Here is a 13,480-nt window from a genome sequence, read left to right on the forward strand (position 1 = left end):
CATACTTGACCACCGTTCCTGGGTCAGACAATGGCGAATCCTCGCATCGCATATTGCGTGCTTTGAGTAGATTTATAGCTTTCCATTTCAGATTGGACAACTCCTTTAATATCTGCTAGGCAGGGGTGTGACACCCGCACTTATCAGATTTTTTCAGGAAGTTCTCAGATGTTGCCTGAACATAACAGCTCCTTAATTTTCATAGTGGCCGTGGCTGGGTACTGCAGATCCACCCTGCACATGGCTGCCCTTGTTCCTTCTCAGTTGTGCCAGGAAACACATCTGTATATTGCATCGTGCTGCAACAATGACATCACGCTTCTCGTAATAATCAGAGAAAGAGCATCGGATGCCAGCAGGTAGTAAGAGATTTTCAGGAGTCTGGTCCAACTATCAATGTGGCCGCTGGTAAAGGGTCCTGAGGACCTTTTTGCTCAATTCTACCTAGCACTTGTTGCTAACTGACACCTATGCAGCATAGGAGAAATCAGTAGAATTTCCCAGTATCTTTGACAATATTGTTGCTGTGATTGTGAAGAAAGAGGTTTGTGCAGCAATTTATTTCACAAATTTCACAATTCAGGCAAGTTCAGTACTAGAATGTCTAGCATACCAAAATTGTTATTTTCCAATGATCAGAACTGAAGCAAAAATAAACTTCTGACTGCTATACAGGGACGGATGCAGACAGACAATGGCCACTATGCAAAAACAATAAATGCATCCTTTGCAATACAATAGCTCATCATAATGCACAATCCCTACTGCTTTGGAGGTGTAAGTGGTCCCATTTCCTCTCGGGTCCCTGTGTGGCTGCACAGGTTGCCCCAATGATATGTCTGCCCCTGGTGCCACATCTTACTGTGCTGCGGTTTTGAAAACTTGAGTGTCCACATGTTGAAGTGGTGGAGATGATTTTCCACTCTCTGACACCCCAAGTGGTTAAAATTGTTTCATATTACATTAGTACGTTATTTAGGGCGTTAAACTAGAAGAAGAGGGGACGGGAAGAAAAAGATTAGACTTGAACAAAGAAGACCCAGGAAAACATACTCAGATGGGAGGTAAGAACATTTCTAAAGCAATCCACAGCGAGGAGATTGGAACAAAACAAAATCCTCTAAACTGCATGCTCGCAAACGCCAGAAGCCTGACAAACAAGATGGAAGAACTAGAAGCAGAAATATCTACAGGTAACTTTGACATAGTGGGAATAACCGAGACATGGTTAGATGAAAGCTATGACTGGGCAGTTAACTTACAGGGTTACAGTCTGTTTAGAAAGGATCGTAAAAATCGGAGAGGAGGAGGGGTTTGTCTCTATGTAAAGTCTTGTCTAAAGTCCACTTTAAGGGAGGATATTAGCGAAGGAAATGAGGATGTCGAGTCCATATGGGTCGAAATTCATGGAGGGAAAAATGGTAACAAAATTCTCATTGGGGTCTGTTACAAACCCCCAAATATAACAGAAACCATGGAAAGTCTACTTCTAAAGCAGATAGATGAAGCTGCAACCCATAATGAGGTCCTGGTTATGGGGGACTTTAACTACCCGGATATTAACTGGGAAACAGAAACCTGTGAAACCCATAAAGGCAACAGGTTTCTGCTAATAACCAAGAAAAATTATCTTTCACAATTGGTGCAGAATCCAACCAGAGGAGCAGCACTTTTAGACCTAATACTATCTAATAGACCTGACAGAATAACAAATCTGCAGGTGGTTGGGCATCTAGGAAATAGCGACCACAATATTGTACAGTTTCACCTGTCTTTCACTAGGGGGACTTGTCAGGGAGTCACAAAAACACTGAACTTTAGGAAGGCAAAGTTTGACCAGCTTAGAGATGCCCTTAATCTGGTAGACTGGGACAATATCCTCAGAAATAAGAATACAGATAATAAATGGGAAATGTTTAAGAACATCCTAAATAGGCAGTGTAAGCGGTTTATACCTTGTGGGAATAAAAGGACTAGAAATAGGAAAAACCCAATGTGGCTAAACAAAGAAGTAAGACAGGCAATTAACAGTAAAAAGAAAGCATTTGCACTACTAAAGCAGGATGGCACCATTGAAGCTCTAAAAAACTATAGGGAGAAAAATACTTTATCTAAAAAACTAATTAAAGCTGCCAAAAAGGAAACAGAGAAGCACATTGCTAAGGAGAGTAAAACTAATCCCAAACTGTTCTTCAACTATATCAATAGTAAAAGAATAAAAACTGAAAATGTAGGCCCCTTAAAAAATAGTGAGGAAAGAATGGTTGTAGATGACGAGGAAAAAGCTAACATATTAAACACCTTCTTCTCCACGGTATTCACGGTGGAAAATGAAATGCTAGGTGAAATCCCAAGAAACAATGAAATCCCTATATTAAGGGTCACCAATCTAACCCAAGAAGAGGTGCGAAATCGGCTAAATAAGATTAAAATAGATAAATCTCCGGGTCCGGATGGCATACACCCACGAGTACTAAGGGAACTAAGTAATGTAATAGATAAACCATTATTTCTTATTTTTAGGGACTCTATAGCGACAGGATCTGTTCCGCAGGACTGGCGCATAGCAAATGTGGTGCCAATATTCAAAAAGGGCTCTAAAAGTGAACCTGGAAATTATAGGCCAGTAAGTCTAACCTCTATTGTTGGTAAAACATTTGAAGGGTTTCTGAGGGATGTTATTCTGGATTATCTCAATGAGAATAACTGTTTAACTCCATATCAGCATGGGTTTATGAGAAATCGCTCCTGTCAAACCAATCTAATCAGTTTTTATGAAGAGGTAAGCTATAGGCTGGACCACGGTGAGTCATTGGACGTGGTATATCTCGATTTTTCCAAAGCGTTTGATACCGTGCCGCACAAGAGGTTGGTACACAAAATGAGAATGCTTGGTCTGGGGGAAAATGTGTGTAAATGGGTTAGTAACTGGCTTAGTGATAGAAAGCAGAGGGTGGTTATAAATGGTATAGTCTCTAACTGGGTCGCTGTGACCAGTGGGGTACCGCAGGGGTCAGTATTGGGACCTGTTCTCTTCAACATATTCATTAATGATCTGGTAGAAGGTTTACACAGTAAAATATCGATATTTGCAGATGATACAAAACTATGTAAAGCAGTTAATACAAGAGAAGATAGTATTCTGCTACAGATGGATCTGGATAAGTTGGAAACTTGGGCTGAAAGGTGGCAGATGAGGTTTAACAATGATAAATGTAAGGTTATACACATGGGAAGAAGGAATCAATGTCACCATTACACACTGAATGGGAAACCACTGGGTAAATCTGACAGTGAGAAGGACTTGGGGATCCTAGTTAATGATAAACTTACCTGGAGCAGCCAGTGCCAGGCAGCAGCTGTCAAGGCAAACAGGATCATGGGGTGCATTAAAAGAGGTCTGGATACACATGATGAGAGCATTATACTGCCTCTGTACAAATCCCTAGTTAGACCGCACATGGAGTACTGTGTCCAGTTTTGGGCACCGGTGCTCAGGAAGGATATAATGGAACTAGAGAGAGTACAAAGGAGGGCAACAAAATTAATAAAGGGGATGGGAGAACTACAATACCCAGATAGATTAGCGAAATTAGGATTATTTAGTCTAGAAAAAAGACGACTGAGGGGCGATCTAATAACCATGTATAAGTATATAAGGGGACAATACAAATATCTCGCTGAGGATCTGTTTATACCAAGGAAGGTGACGAGCACAAGGGGGCATTCTTTGCGTCTGGAGGAGAGAAGGTTTTTCCACCAACATAGAAGAGGATTCTTTACTGTTAGGGCAGTGAGAATCTGGAATTGCTTGCCTGAGGAGGTGGTGATGGCGAACTCAGTCGGGGGGTTCAAGAGAGGCCTGGATGTCTTCCTGGAGCAGAACAATATTGTATCATACAATTAGGTTCTGTAGAAGGACGTAGATCTGGGGATTTATTATGATGGAATATAGGCTGAACTGGATGGACAAATGTCTTTTTTCGGCCTTACTAACTATGTTACTATGTTACTATGTTAATAGATAAAACCCTCTGGGGCTGCAGACTATCCTAGTCAGGGTTAACTGTAATGGCTGGCCCAGATCAGGGAGGTGGACCTGTGAGTTAATGCCAAGTTCAGGAAGTGTCAATGGCAGCTACAGAAAGTGTGATGAAGTGACAGCATCGGTCACAGTCAATAGGCTGTAAGGGACAGCGTGAGCCTGTTACTCGGGGCAGTGGACTTTCAAAGAACCCTTCAGTGCGAGCCCACCTGTTGGCCTGGGAACCCTGTAATGGATGTCGAGGCCCTTGGTCGCACTGACTGTGCGGAGCTGCAGGGAAAGATGTCTTTAAATCCTCAGAGGCAGGAGGTGATGAAATCTTTGTGCACCGCTTGTGGTGGAGAAGAATTCCTAGTGCTAGAGGAGTTAGCAAGAGAAATTCTCTACCCATACCGATAACTGGGGCTGAAGCTTTGTCAGGTACCTGTGAGAAAGACTGTAACTCGTTGGGCCTTATTCTGTGTGCCTGATTGTAATGAATAAAAGCTGCCGAGTAAAAGTTTGACTGTTTTAACGAATTCAGTGTCCCCTGGATTGTTTGCTACAAAGGTTCTGGAAAATGAAAGCCTAGGGCCAGTGAAAGCCTATGGGCCAGAAGTAAGTGTGATGCATCCCACACACAGTAGAATGTCGGGACTGAGACACGTTTTGTCTGTAGGGTGCCAGAGCGTGCATTAGTAGCAGCTATCCCACGACTGCCTCGCCCAGGCACCTTACATGCATACACAAATGTAGAAAGGGCCATGAGCTTTCCACAATCTCTGTGTACGGAAAAGAGTCTTTCCCACTTGGTGATTGTCCAAGATGAAGAGAAGATCTTGCACTTGATTTGCCTAAAAGACTTAGTCTTTATTCCCTAAGCATTTAAGAGTGATCCATCGTAACTTGCTTACTTACTTTAGTCATGTACGTGAGTATGCTATAGGCTTTGACCTGTGGGCAACTGTGCCATTCTACTTGGGCCGTAAGATTCAATGTGCCATTTCCATTAAATAACTGGGGGTCGTTTTGGCAAAACATTAATTTAAATGTCCCTGATTATTAATTTGCCCATTTAATATAATTAAAAAGAAAGATTAAATAGATAAAACACTATAGCAGTTGGCAGTTTCCAGCCGATTATAGAGAAGTTAGATGGGAAAAGAATGCAATGTGATTATTACGCTGCATTTCATACATGTATATTGTAGCATGGCTAAAGGGTTTGTAGTCGATGGGAGGTATGTGCCACATAAGTGCCTGGTTGCTGTAATGTAGCCCGGAATATTCCTTTCTTGCACATAATCTTGTATATGTGTTTCAGGACCTGTGGTAATGTCAGACCACATGGCTAATCATGTGATGGGTTACTGGGTGGGGTTAGCTCTTTATAAGACTGGCTAATCCTTTACACAGCAGAGATGTGTGGAGGTGAAACCCTCCTGAGTGTGTTACGGCTTCAGGACTGAGCCGGATGAACTGGACACTTGTTTTTCTTTACCTGAACCAAAGGCTATTTGTTTTCTGTTGTTTGCAACATGGTTTATGAAGCAATAAACCCAGTGAACTTTAAAGGAACACGTCTCCTGAGTGTCAGCCGTCGCAGCTGAGTGAGTGAAATCCCTACAATTGGTGGAGAATGCGGGCAGCGTTCCCAGCGGAGACGTGAGTTTATTTTGAATGTCCTGGGTCAAGGCTGTTGCAAGCCAGCAAGCATTGCCGGAGAAAATGGAGGACCTGCTGAAACAATTGGTCCAGATGCAGTCACAGCAGGAGAAAAGGCAGCAAGAGACCAACAGGCTGTTGATGCAGCAGATACAACAGAGCCAGCAGGAGCAACGGCAGCAGATGCAACAAAGCCAGCAGGAGCAACGGCAGCAGTTACAACAGAGCCAGCAGCAGATGCAGCAGAGCCAGCAGGAGCAACGGCAGCAGATGCAGCAGAGCCAGCAGGAGCACCAGCAGCAGATGCAGCTTCTGGCAACCGCCATCCAGGGCAAGGCGAGCGCCCCAACCCCAGGTTTGGCTGATGACACCCACGTCCGGAAAACGGTAAGATGCGCGTTGCAGAAAATGACTCCCGGGGATGATGTTGAGGCCTTCCTGACGGTGTTTGAGAGGGTCGCTGAGAGGGAAAAACTTCCGCCAGAGCAGTGGGCAGAGGTACTTGCGCCATACCTGACGGGAGAACCCCAGAAGGCGTACTATGATTTGACCTTGCAGGATGCCAAAGAGTATCACAAATTGAAAGCCGAGATTCTCGCACGTTTGGGGGTGACACTGACTGTCAGGGCACAGCGAGTTCACTCCTGGGGCTATCACCGGGACAAACCACCTCGTTCCCAAATGTTTGATCTGTTGCACCTGGTCCAGAAATGGCTGCAGCCAGAGTCCTCTGCGCCTGCACAGATGGTAGAATGGGTGATGATGGATCGGTTTGTCCATTCCCTCCCGAGGCCTATACAGTCTTGGGTTGCCCAGGGTGATCCCCAGAATGCCGACGAGCGGATCGGACTGGTTGAGAGGTACCAAGGGTTGGAAGGCTCCTTCGGGAGGCAGCCCATGCCGTACTGGGGATCCCAGAAGGCAGCTGAGTCCCAAAAAGGGGTGGTGCGTCCAAGGTCACAAAGGGCGGGGGAGGTGGTGCCCAAGGTCCCCACGGGTGATGTTATTTGTTGGAGGTGCCACAAGCCAGGACATATAGCTGCCCGTTGTTCCCAAACCACTGAGCAGATGGACTGCAGCATGGGACGCCGTTGTTCATACTATGCGTATCCAGCTTGCAGTGTGAACTCTCCGCCCAACGAGGGACCTCAAGCATGTCCCGTGAAGGTGAACGGTCAAGCAGTAACGGCACTGTTAGACTCGGGGAGCCTAGTGACCCTGGTGAGGGCCACTTTTCCTCTCCACCTGCTCCCGGGAAAGAAGGTCGGAGTGCGGTGCATACATGGTGATGCAAAGGACTACCCTGTGGCCAGTGTGAACATTGAAACGACATGTGGCACGGAGTCCCACATAGTCGGCGTCGTTCAGGACTTGTTGCACCCTATAATTATTGGCCGGGATTTCTGTTTGTTTTGGGATTTGTGGGGGAAAGGTTCTGAGCTCCCTAGCAAGAGTAGGGAACCAGTGAACCCGGGAAGGGTGGTGCCACACCCAGAGTCAGACAGATTTCCTTTTTGTGTCCTGGCTGGAGATGAGGAGGAAGTGTCCCCTGCATCTGACATTCTGGAGTTAGAGGTATCCGGTGAAAATTTTGGGACTGCCCAACATAGGGACCCCACTCTGAGGGAAGCCTTTAATAATGTCACAGTTATTGACGGGGTGGTACAGGAGCCGGGGGCAGACACAAGATTTCCCCATTTTCTAATGAGCAGGGAGTTGTTGTACCGGGTCACGAAAATAAGGGAGGAGTTGGTAGAGCAGTTGGTAGTGCCGGGTCCATATAGACGGAAGGTGTTGGACATGGCCCATTCACACATCTTGGGTGGACACCTAGGGGTGGAAAAAACGCAGGAACGGGTTGTGCAGAGGTTCTATTGGCCTGGGTGCCACCGGGAAATAGTGAACTATTGCAGGTCCTGCCCTACATGTCAGCTAACTGCTCCCACTCCTCATTTCCGGAACCCCCTTGTGCCACTGCCCATTATTGAGGTGCCATTCGAGAGAATTGCCATGGACTTGGTCGGTCCCTTAGTTAAATCAGCCCGGGGCCATCAGTATATATTAGTCATCCTGGACTACGCCACACGCTATCCTGAGGCAATTCCCTTGAGAAATTCTTCTTCAAAGAGTATAGCTCGCGAGTTGGTCCATGTCTTTTCCCGGACAGGTCTGCCGAAGGAGATCCTGACTGACCAGGGGACACCTTTCATGAGCAAGGTGATGATGAAACTATGCAAAGCCCTGAAAATCTCCCAGTTGAGGACCTCGGTGTACCATCCCCAGTCAGATGGCCTTGTTGAGAGATTTAACAAGACACTGAAGAGCATGCTGAGAAAAGCTATAGAGAAAGACGGTAGAGACTGGGATTGTCTCTTACCCTATTTGATGTTTTCCATTCGTGAAGTTCCACAGGCCTCCACAGGTTTCTCACCGTTTGAGCTTCTGTATGGCCGACATCCACGAGGACTCCTGGATATAGCCAAGGAAACCTGGGAAGCCGAAGTCACGCCCCACAGAAGCGTCATTGAGCATGTGGCCCTGATGCAGCAGAGGATTGCAAAGGTGATGCCTATCGTGAAAGAACACCTTCTCCAAGCACAAGAAGCTCAGGCCAGGGTCTACAACCGGTCTGCAAGAGTGAGGCAATTCAATCCGGGAGACCGAGTTCTTGTGTTAGTTCCGACAGTGGAAAGCAAGTTCTTGGCCAAATGGCAAGGGCCATATGAGGTTGTCGAGAAACTTGGTGAAGTAAACTATAAAATTCACCAACCAGGAAGACGGAAACCATTCCAAGTATACCATGTCAACCTTATCAAGCCGTGGCAAGATAGAGAGCCGACAGTAACTCCATCGTTGTTAAGCAACCCAGAAGATGAGGTTGGAGCGGTTACTATAGCGGAGACGCTATCGGAGTCCCAGAAACAGCAATGCCGGGAGTTACTCCAGAAAAACAGGGACCTGTTTTCCGAGTTGCCTGGGTACACGAAGGTCATAGAGCATGAGGTCCTGACAGAGCCCCATGTGCGCATGAACGTGAAGCCCTGTAGAATTCCTGAGGCCCGTCGAGAAATAGTCTCCAAGGAAGTGGAGCGTATGTTGAAGCTTGGAGTCATTGAGGAATCCAAGAGCGGTTGGTCGAGCCCAATTGTCCTGGTCCCAAAACCTGATGGGGAGTGGAGATTTTGCAACGACTATAGGAAGTTGAATGAGGTCTCCAAGTTCGACGCATATCCCATGCCCCGAGTTGATGAGCTCATCGAAAGGCTTGGGCCCGCCAGGTACATAACCACCTTGGATTTGACGAAGGGGTATTGGCAGATCCCCATGGCCCAGGAAGCCAAGGAGAAGACGGCGTTTTCTACACCAGATGGATGCTTCCAGTATGTCCGGATGCCATTTGGCCTACAGGGAGCTCCGGCCACCTTCCAAAGGGCTATGGATAGAGTCCTTGCACCCCACAAGGCATACGCTGCTGCGTACCTAGATGATATCGTCATCTTTAGCCCGGACTGGGAGAGTCATCTGGAGAAAGTCCAAGCGGTGTTTGATGCTATAAGAGAGGCCGGATTTACAATAAACCCGAAGAAGTGTGCATTGGGTAAAGAAGAAGCTAAGTACCTTGGATACATAGTGGGTCATGGAGAAATAAAACCCCAAATCAGTAAAGTGGAGGCAATTCAAACATGGCCAAAACCAGTTTCCAAGAAGCAAGTTAAAGCCTTCCTGGGAATCGTGGGATATTACAGGAGGTTCATCCCAAACTTCGCCACAATGGCGGCGCCTCTGACTGACCTGCTAAAAGGGACAAAATCAGTAATGGTTAAGTGGTCCGAAGAAACAGATTCAGCCTTCCAAGAAATGAAAGAGGCTTTATGTAAGCAACCCGTTCTGATGGCCCCAAACTTCAAGAAAGTTTATTCTTCAGACAGATGCCTCAGATGTTGGGGTGGGAGCAGTCCTTTCCCAAGAACTACATGGGGAGGAGCATCCTGTTCTCTATCTGAGTAGGAAGCTGTCCTCATCTGAAAAGAACTACTCAGTCGTTGAGAAGGAGTGCTTGGCCATAAAATGGGCAGTGGACACATTGCGGTACTATTTGCTGGGACGTAAATTTAGACTGGTATCTGACCATGCCCCGCTTAGGTGGATGAGAGAAACGAAAGGAAGAAATGCTAGAGTCACCCGTTGGTTCTTAGCCCTGCAGGACTTCAGTTTCCATGTGGAACATAGGGCCGGAAAGCTGCACGGTAATGCGGATGCCCTATCGAGAATCCCTTGTTTAGTGGGGGAAAGTGCCAAGCCCCACGGCTTTAGGCAGAGGGGGGAGGTATGTAGCATGGCTAAAGGGTTTGTAGTCGATGGGAGGTATGTGCCACATAAGTGCCTGGTTGCTGTAATGTAGCCCGGAGTATTCCTTTCTTGCACATAATCTTGTATATGTGTTTCAGGACCTGTGGTAATGTCAGACCACATGGCTAATCATGTGATGGGTTACTGGGTGGGGTTAGCTCTTTATAAGACTGGCTAATCCTTTACACAGCAGAGATGTGTGGAGGTGAAACCCTCCTGAGTGTGTTACGGCTTCAGGACTGAGCCGGATGAACTGGACACTTGTTTTTCTTTACCTGAACCAAAGGCTATTTGTTTTCTGTTGTTTGCAACATGGTTTATGAAGCAATAAACCCAGTGAACTTTAAAGGAACACGTCTCCTGAGTGTCAGCCGTCGCAGCTGAGTGAGTGAAATCCCTACAATATATAGAAATCTATAACCTCTGATGTGTTGTAATATGTAATGCCCTCTGGCACGCTGCAGATGGCGCAGGCACTGCGTGTTTTGACATTCTAGACAATCAATGGCGTTTCACATACATATAGTTGAAGCAGCTAACTTGATGAAAGTAATAGCTGGCACATTTGCATTAATAGAATTCAACCTCCCAGTAAGAAAACCTTATTTATTAGAATTTTCTCATGTCCTGAAAATGAATGAGTGCTGCAAATATATGTGAGAGCCATTTCAGAAGAACTTTAGCAAATGCAGCTTCCGGCCACATCCTTTACCTAAGAGATCATTCTCAAAAGTTAAGAAAAGTTAGCCAATGATCCTATAGAAAATCCTAAAAAAAAAGTCTTAAAGTGCTTGTGGAAAATATTATAAATCTTTGCAAATATGTAAGCAGTTCGACTACACTTATATACAAGGCGCACACAACTCCCTAACCAGGTAGTACAATATATGCCACTGCCGTATTTATGATTAATACAATGCATAGATAAATTCAGAATTAGCAACGATCCTGGATTTAAATAATTTGATATCAATTTTTCATTGTGGAAATATGATCTGCGATTTGTTTTTGAGGGCATGGGATTGTGCTGGGTGTATTACATGCGGCAGTGTGGCTATGTAAACTGACAGCACACATCTCCTTTACATAAAATAATTCTGTATATTCAGGTGACAGCCAGATGATTTACGGACGATGCCTAGCCATTAATAATCTTCTCACTGATGTATCCCGGCATTGTGTATAGAATGAGGACCAAGAAGATGGTGAGAATGGCGATGATGAGCAGAGCAATAATGTACTTCTTATATTTCTTCCAGATGAAGAAGACAAATGTTTTCAGTGGGTTCACAAACCAGTTGAATGATGTTTTTGGACGACTGTAGAATAAAAATACATATGTTATATAGTGCGTACATTTTTTACACAACAGTGTAAATTTTACATCACTCAATTAGTGGTTTTTGTTGAAAACTCTAACCACTCAAAGTCTGTGCTGTGGGCTGCACAAAATTAAAGGGGTATTCCTATCTCCAAGATCATATCCCAATATGTAGTAAGTGTAATAATAATAATTATAATATTAGCACATTCCTCCAATTAGAAATGTAATATAGTTTTTCTGATTGGTTATGTCTCTTTCCTTATGTGCAGGCATTGCAGGACCTTAGGTATCTATGGTTCCGACCACTTATATAGCTAGTTGCTAGCGGTTGTAACCATAGATACCTAAGGCCCTACAATATCTGCACATAAGGGATTAATTATTATTACACCTACTACATATTTGGATAGGATCTTGGAGATGGGAATATCCCTTTAAGTAGAGTCCGTCTGCTTCCAGGTTACCCTCTTTAGTGCTGGGATGAATGTCATATGATTTTACAGCGCTCGCTCTGGCGTTGAAGCTGTTTGTTTCGCGTAGTCTACAGAACAAACTTTAGGCGGTGCTTTGCCAGTGATTTAGAAAAACAATGCAGAGTCCTGGTCATAATGGTTTTTAATGTTAAAGGTGAGGTACGCTTTACATTTTGTGCGCTGTTAGCCGTTGTGAAACGAAACATGTCATGGAAATCACTAAAACATGTCTTACTTTGGCTTCTCTAGAGGTTCTGGTTCCTTGCGCCCCAATCCCACTGGGCTCTTTTCTGCCTCCTCCACTGTCACCAGCTGAAATTCTGCTTCAACTTTCCCCTGCAAGCAGACAACCAGGAATTTACTGAAATGGTCCAGTCCTACATTATCCTCATAATAAAGGAGAAATCCGTTACTTCCTAGGAATGTGCCTGACGCCTGGGTGATGACACTGCTGGATCCTAGTGCCGCTGTCTGCAGTTGATGTATCGCTGTTGGCCACTCATCATCTATCTCCCTCTACACAAAGTCCTGGCTAAGAAGAAGTCATTCCCCTGTTTTGTATTTTATTGCGCAGCAAACATTTACTTATTTTTTCAAGCTTTGTTCTGACCTTTTGTTTTTTAAAGAGTCTACTTTTGTATAATTTAACCTGTTCTCGAAAATATAACTATGACAAATAGGCAACTGGAAGAAAACTGCTTGTAGCTTTTTCCTGGCATTTTTATCATTTTTTTCCCAAGTCAAAAAAATGTTGCAGTTAAAATTCATTAACTGAGTAATTTCTTTGTGCTTTCTCCCCTGCCGTTTGGCCCAGATTCATATCCAAAAGCATGTAAAGCCTAGATTCCCACATCCGTATTTTGTAGTCATAGTGTGGACCACAATTTACGGACTGGCTGCAGGTCTTTCGACCCAAACATTCCCTATAAGTATCTATGGGACTTAAAAATGGCACAGAAAATGAATTTAAAATTGTCTAAATAAAATAACATCAACCTAAAAATGCTGAATGATGGAAGGATAAAGATTAGAAAAGCAACAGAACTGGTGAAATGTTTTACGGTAATCAAGATTAATTGCACTCTTGTGGCTACGTTCTGTACGCTCTACGAGTAACAGGTTTTTAGATTAAATTATAGATTTGAAATATTTTACTGTCCAAGAATAAACGACAAACCATCTACTTTGATTAATAGCATTCTGACACCATGCGGTGCCCGACTGAGAGCCCCTCTGCCAGGAGAAAATTACCTTTATTCCCCCGTGCAGTGTTCAGTCATAGGGGCGGCACCAGCACGTTTCAGTCACCATTCTGTGTATAGAGAGAAATGGTTGTAACCTCGCCCCCCGAAACTAACAGCTGACTCCAAAGTGCATTTCCTCCTGGCAGCAGGGCTCTCAGTATGGCTAGTCGTCAGAATGCTTTCTGATTCATGCTGTCAGGTTCCCTTTAAAGGGAACCTGTCACCCCCAAAATCGAAGGTGAGCTAAGCCCACTGGCATCAGGGGCTTATCTACAGCATTCTGGAATGCTGTAGATGAGCCCCCGATGTATCCTGAAAGATGAGAAAAAGAGGTTAGATTATACTCACCCAGGGGCGGTCCCACTGCGGTCCGGATCGATAGGCGTCGCGGTCCGGGGCC

General features: G+C 45.0%; 1 protein-coding gene across 1 annotated transcript in view; it reads right to left on the reverse strand.

The window, feature by feature from the left end:
• Window positions 1-11,040: 11,040 nt before the first annotated feature.
• LOC138664937 (fer-1-like protein 4) overlaps window positions 11,041-13,480 on the reverse strand; it is a 355,430-nt gene continuing 352,990 nt past the window's right edge. Inside the window, exons 44-45 of the mRNA XM_069751990.1 lie at window positions 12,072-12,172; window positions 11,041-11,358 (exon numbers count right to left, since the gene is read on the reverse strand). Of these exons, the coding sequence (XP_069608091.1) occupies window positions 11,178-11,358; window positions 12,072-12,172 (282 nt within the window). The 3' untranslated portion in view covers window positions 11,041-11,177. The remainder of the gene's footprint in view (window positions 11,359-12,071; window positions 12,173-13,480) is intronic.

Source organism: Ranitomeya imitator, chromosome 2 (assembly GCF_032444005.1).
Source record: "Ranitomeya imitator isolate aRanImi1 chromosome 2, aRanImi1.pri, whole genome shotgun sequence".
Lineage (NCBI taxonomy): Eukaryota > Metazoa > Chordata > Amphibia > Anura > Dendrobatidae > Ranitomeya > Ranitomeya imitator.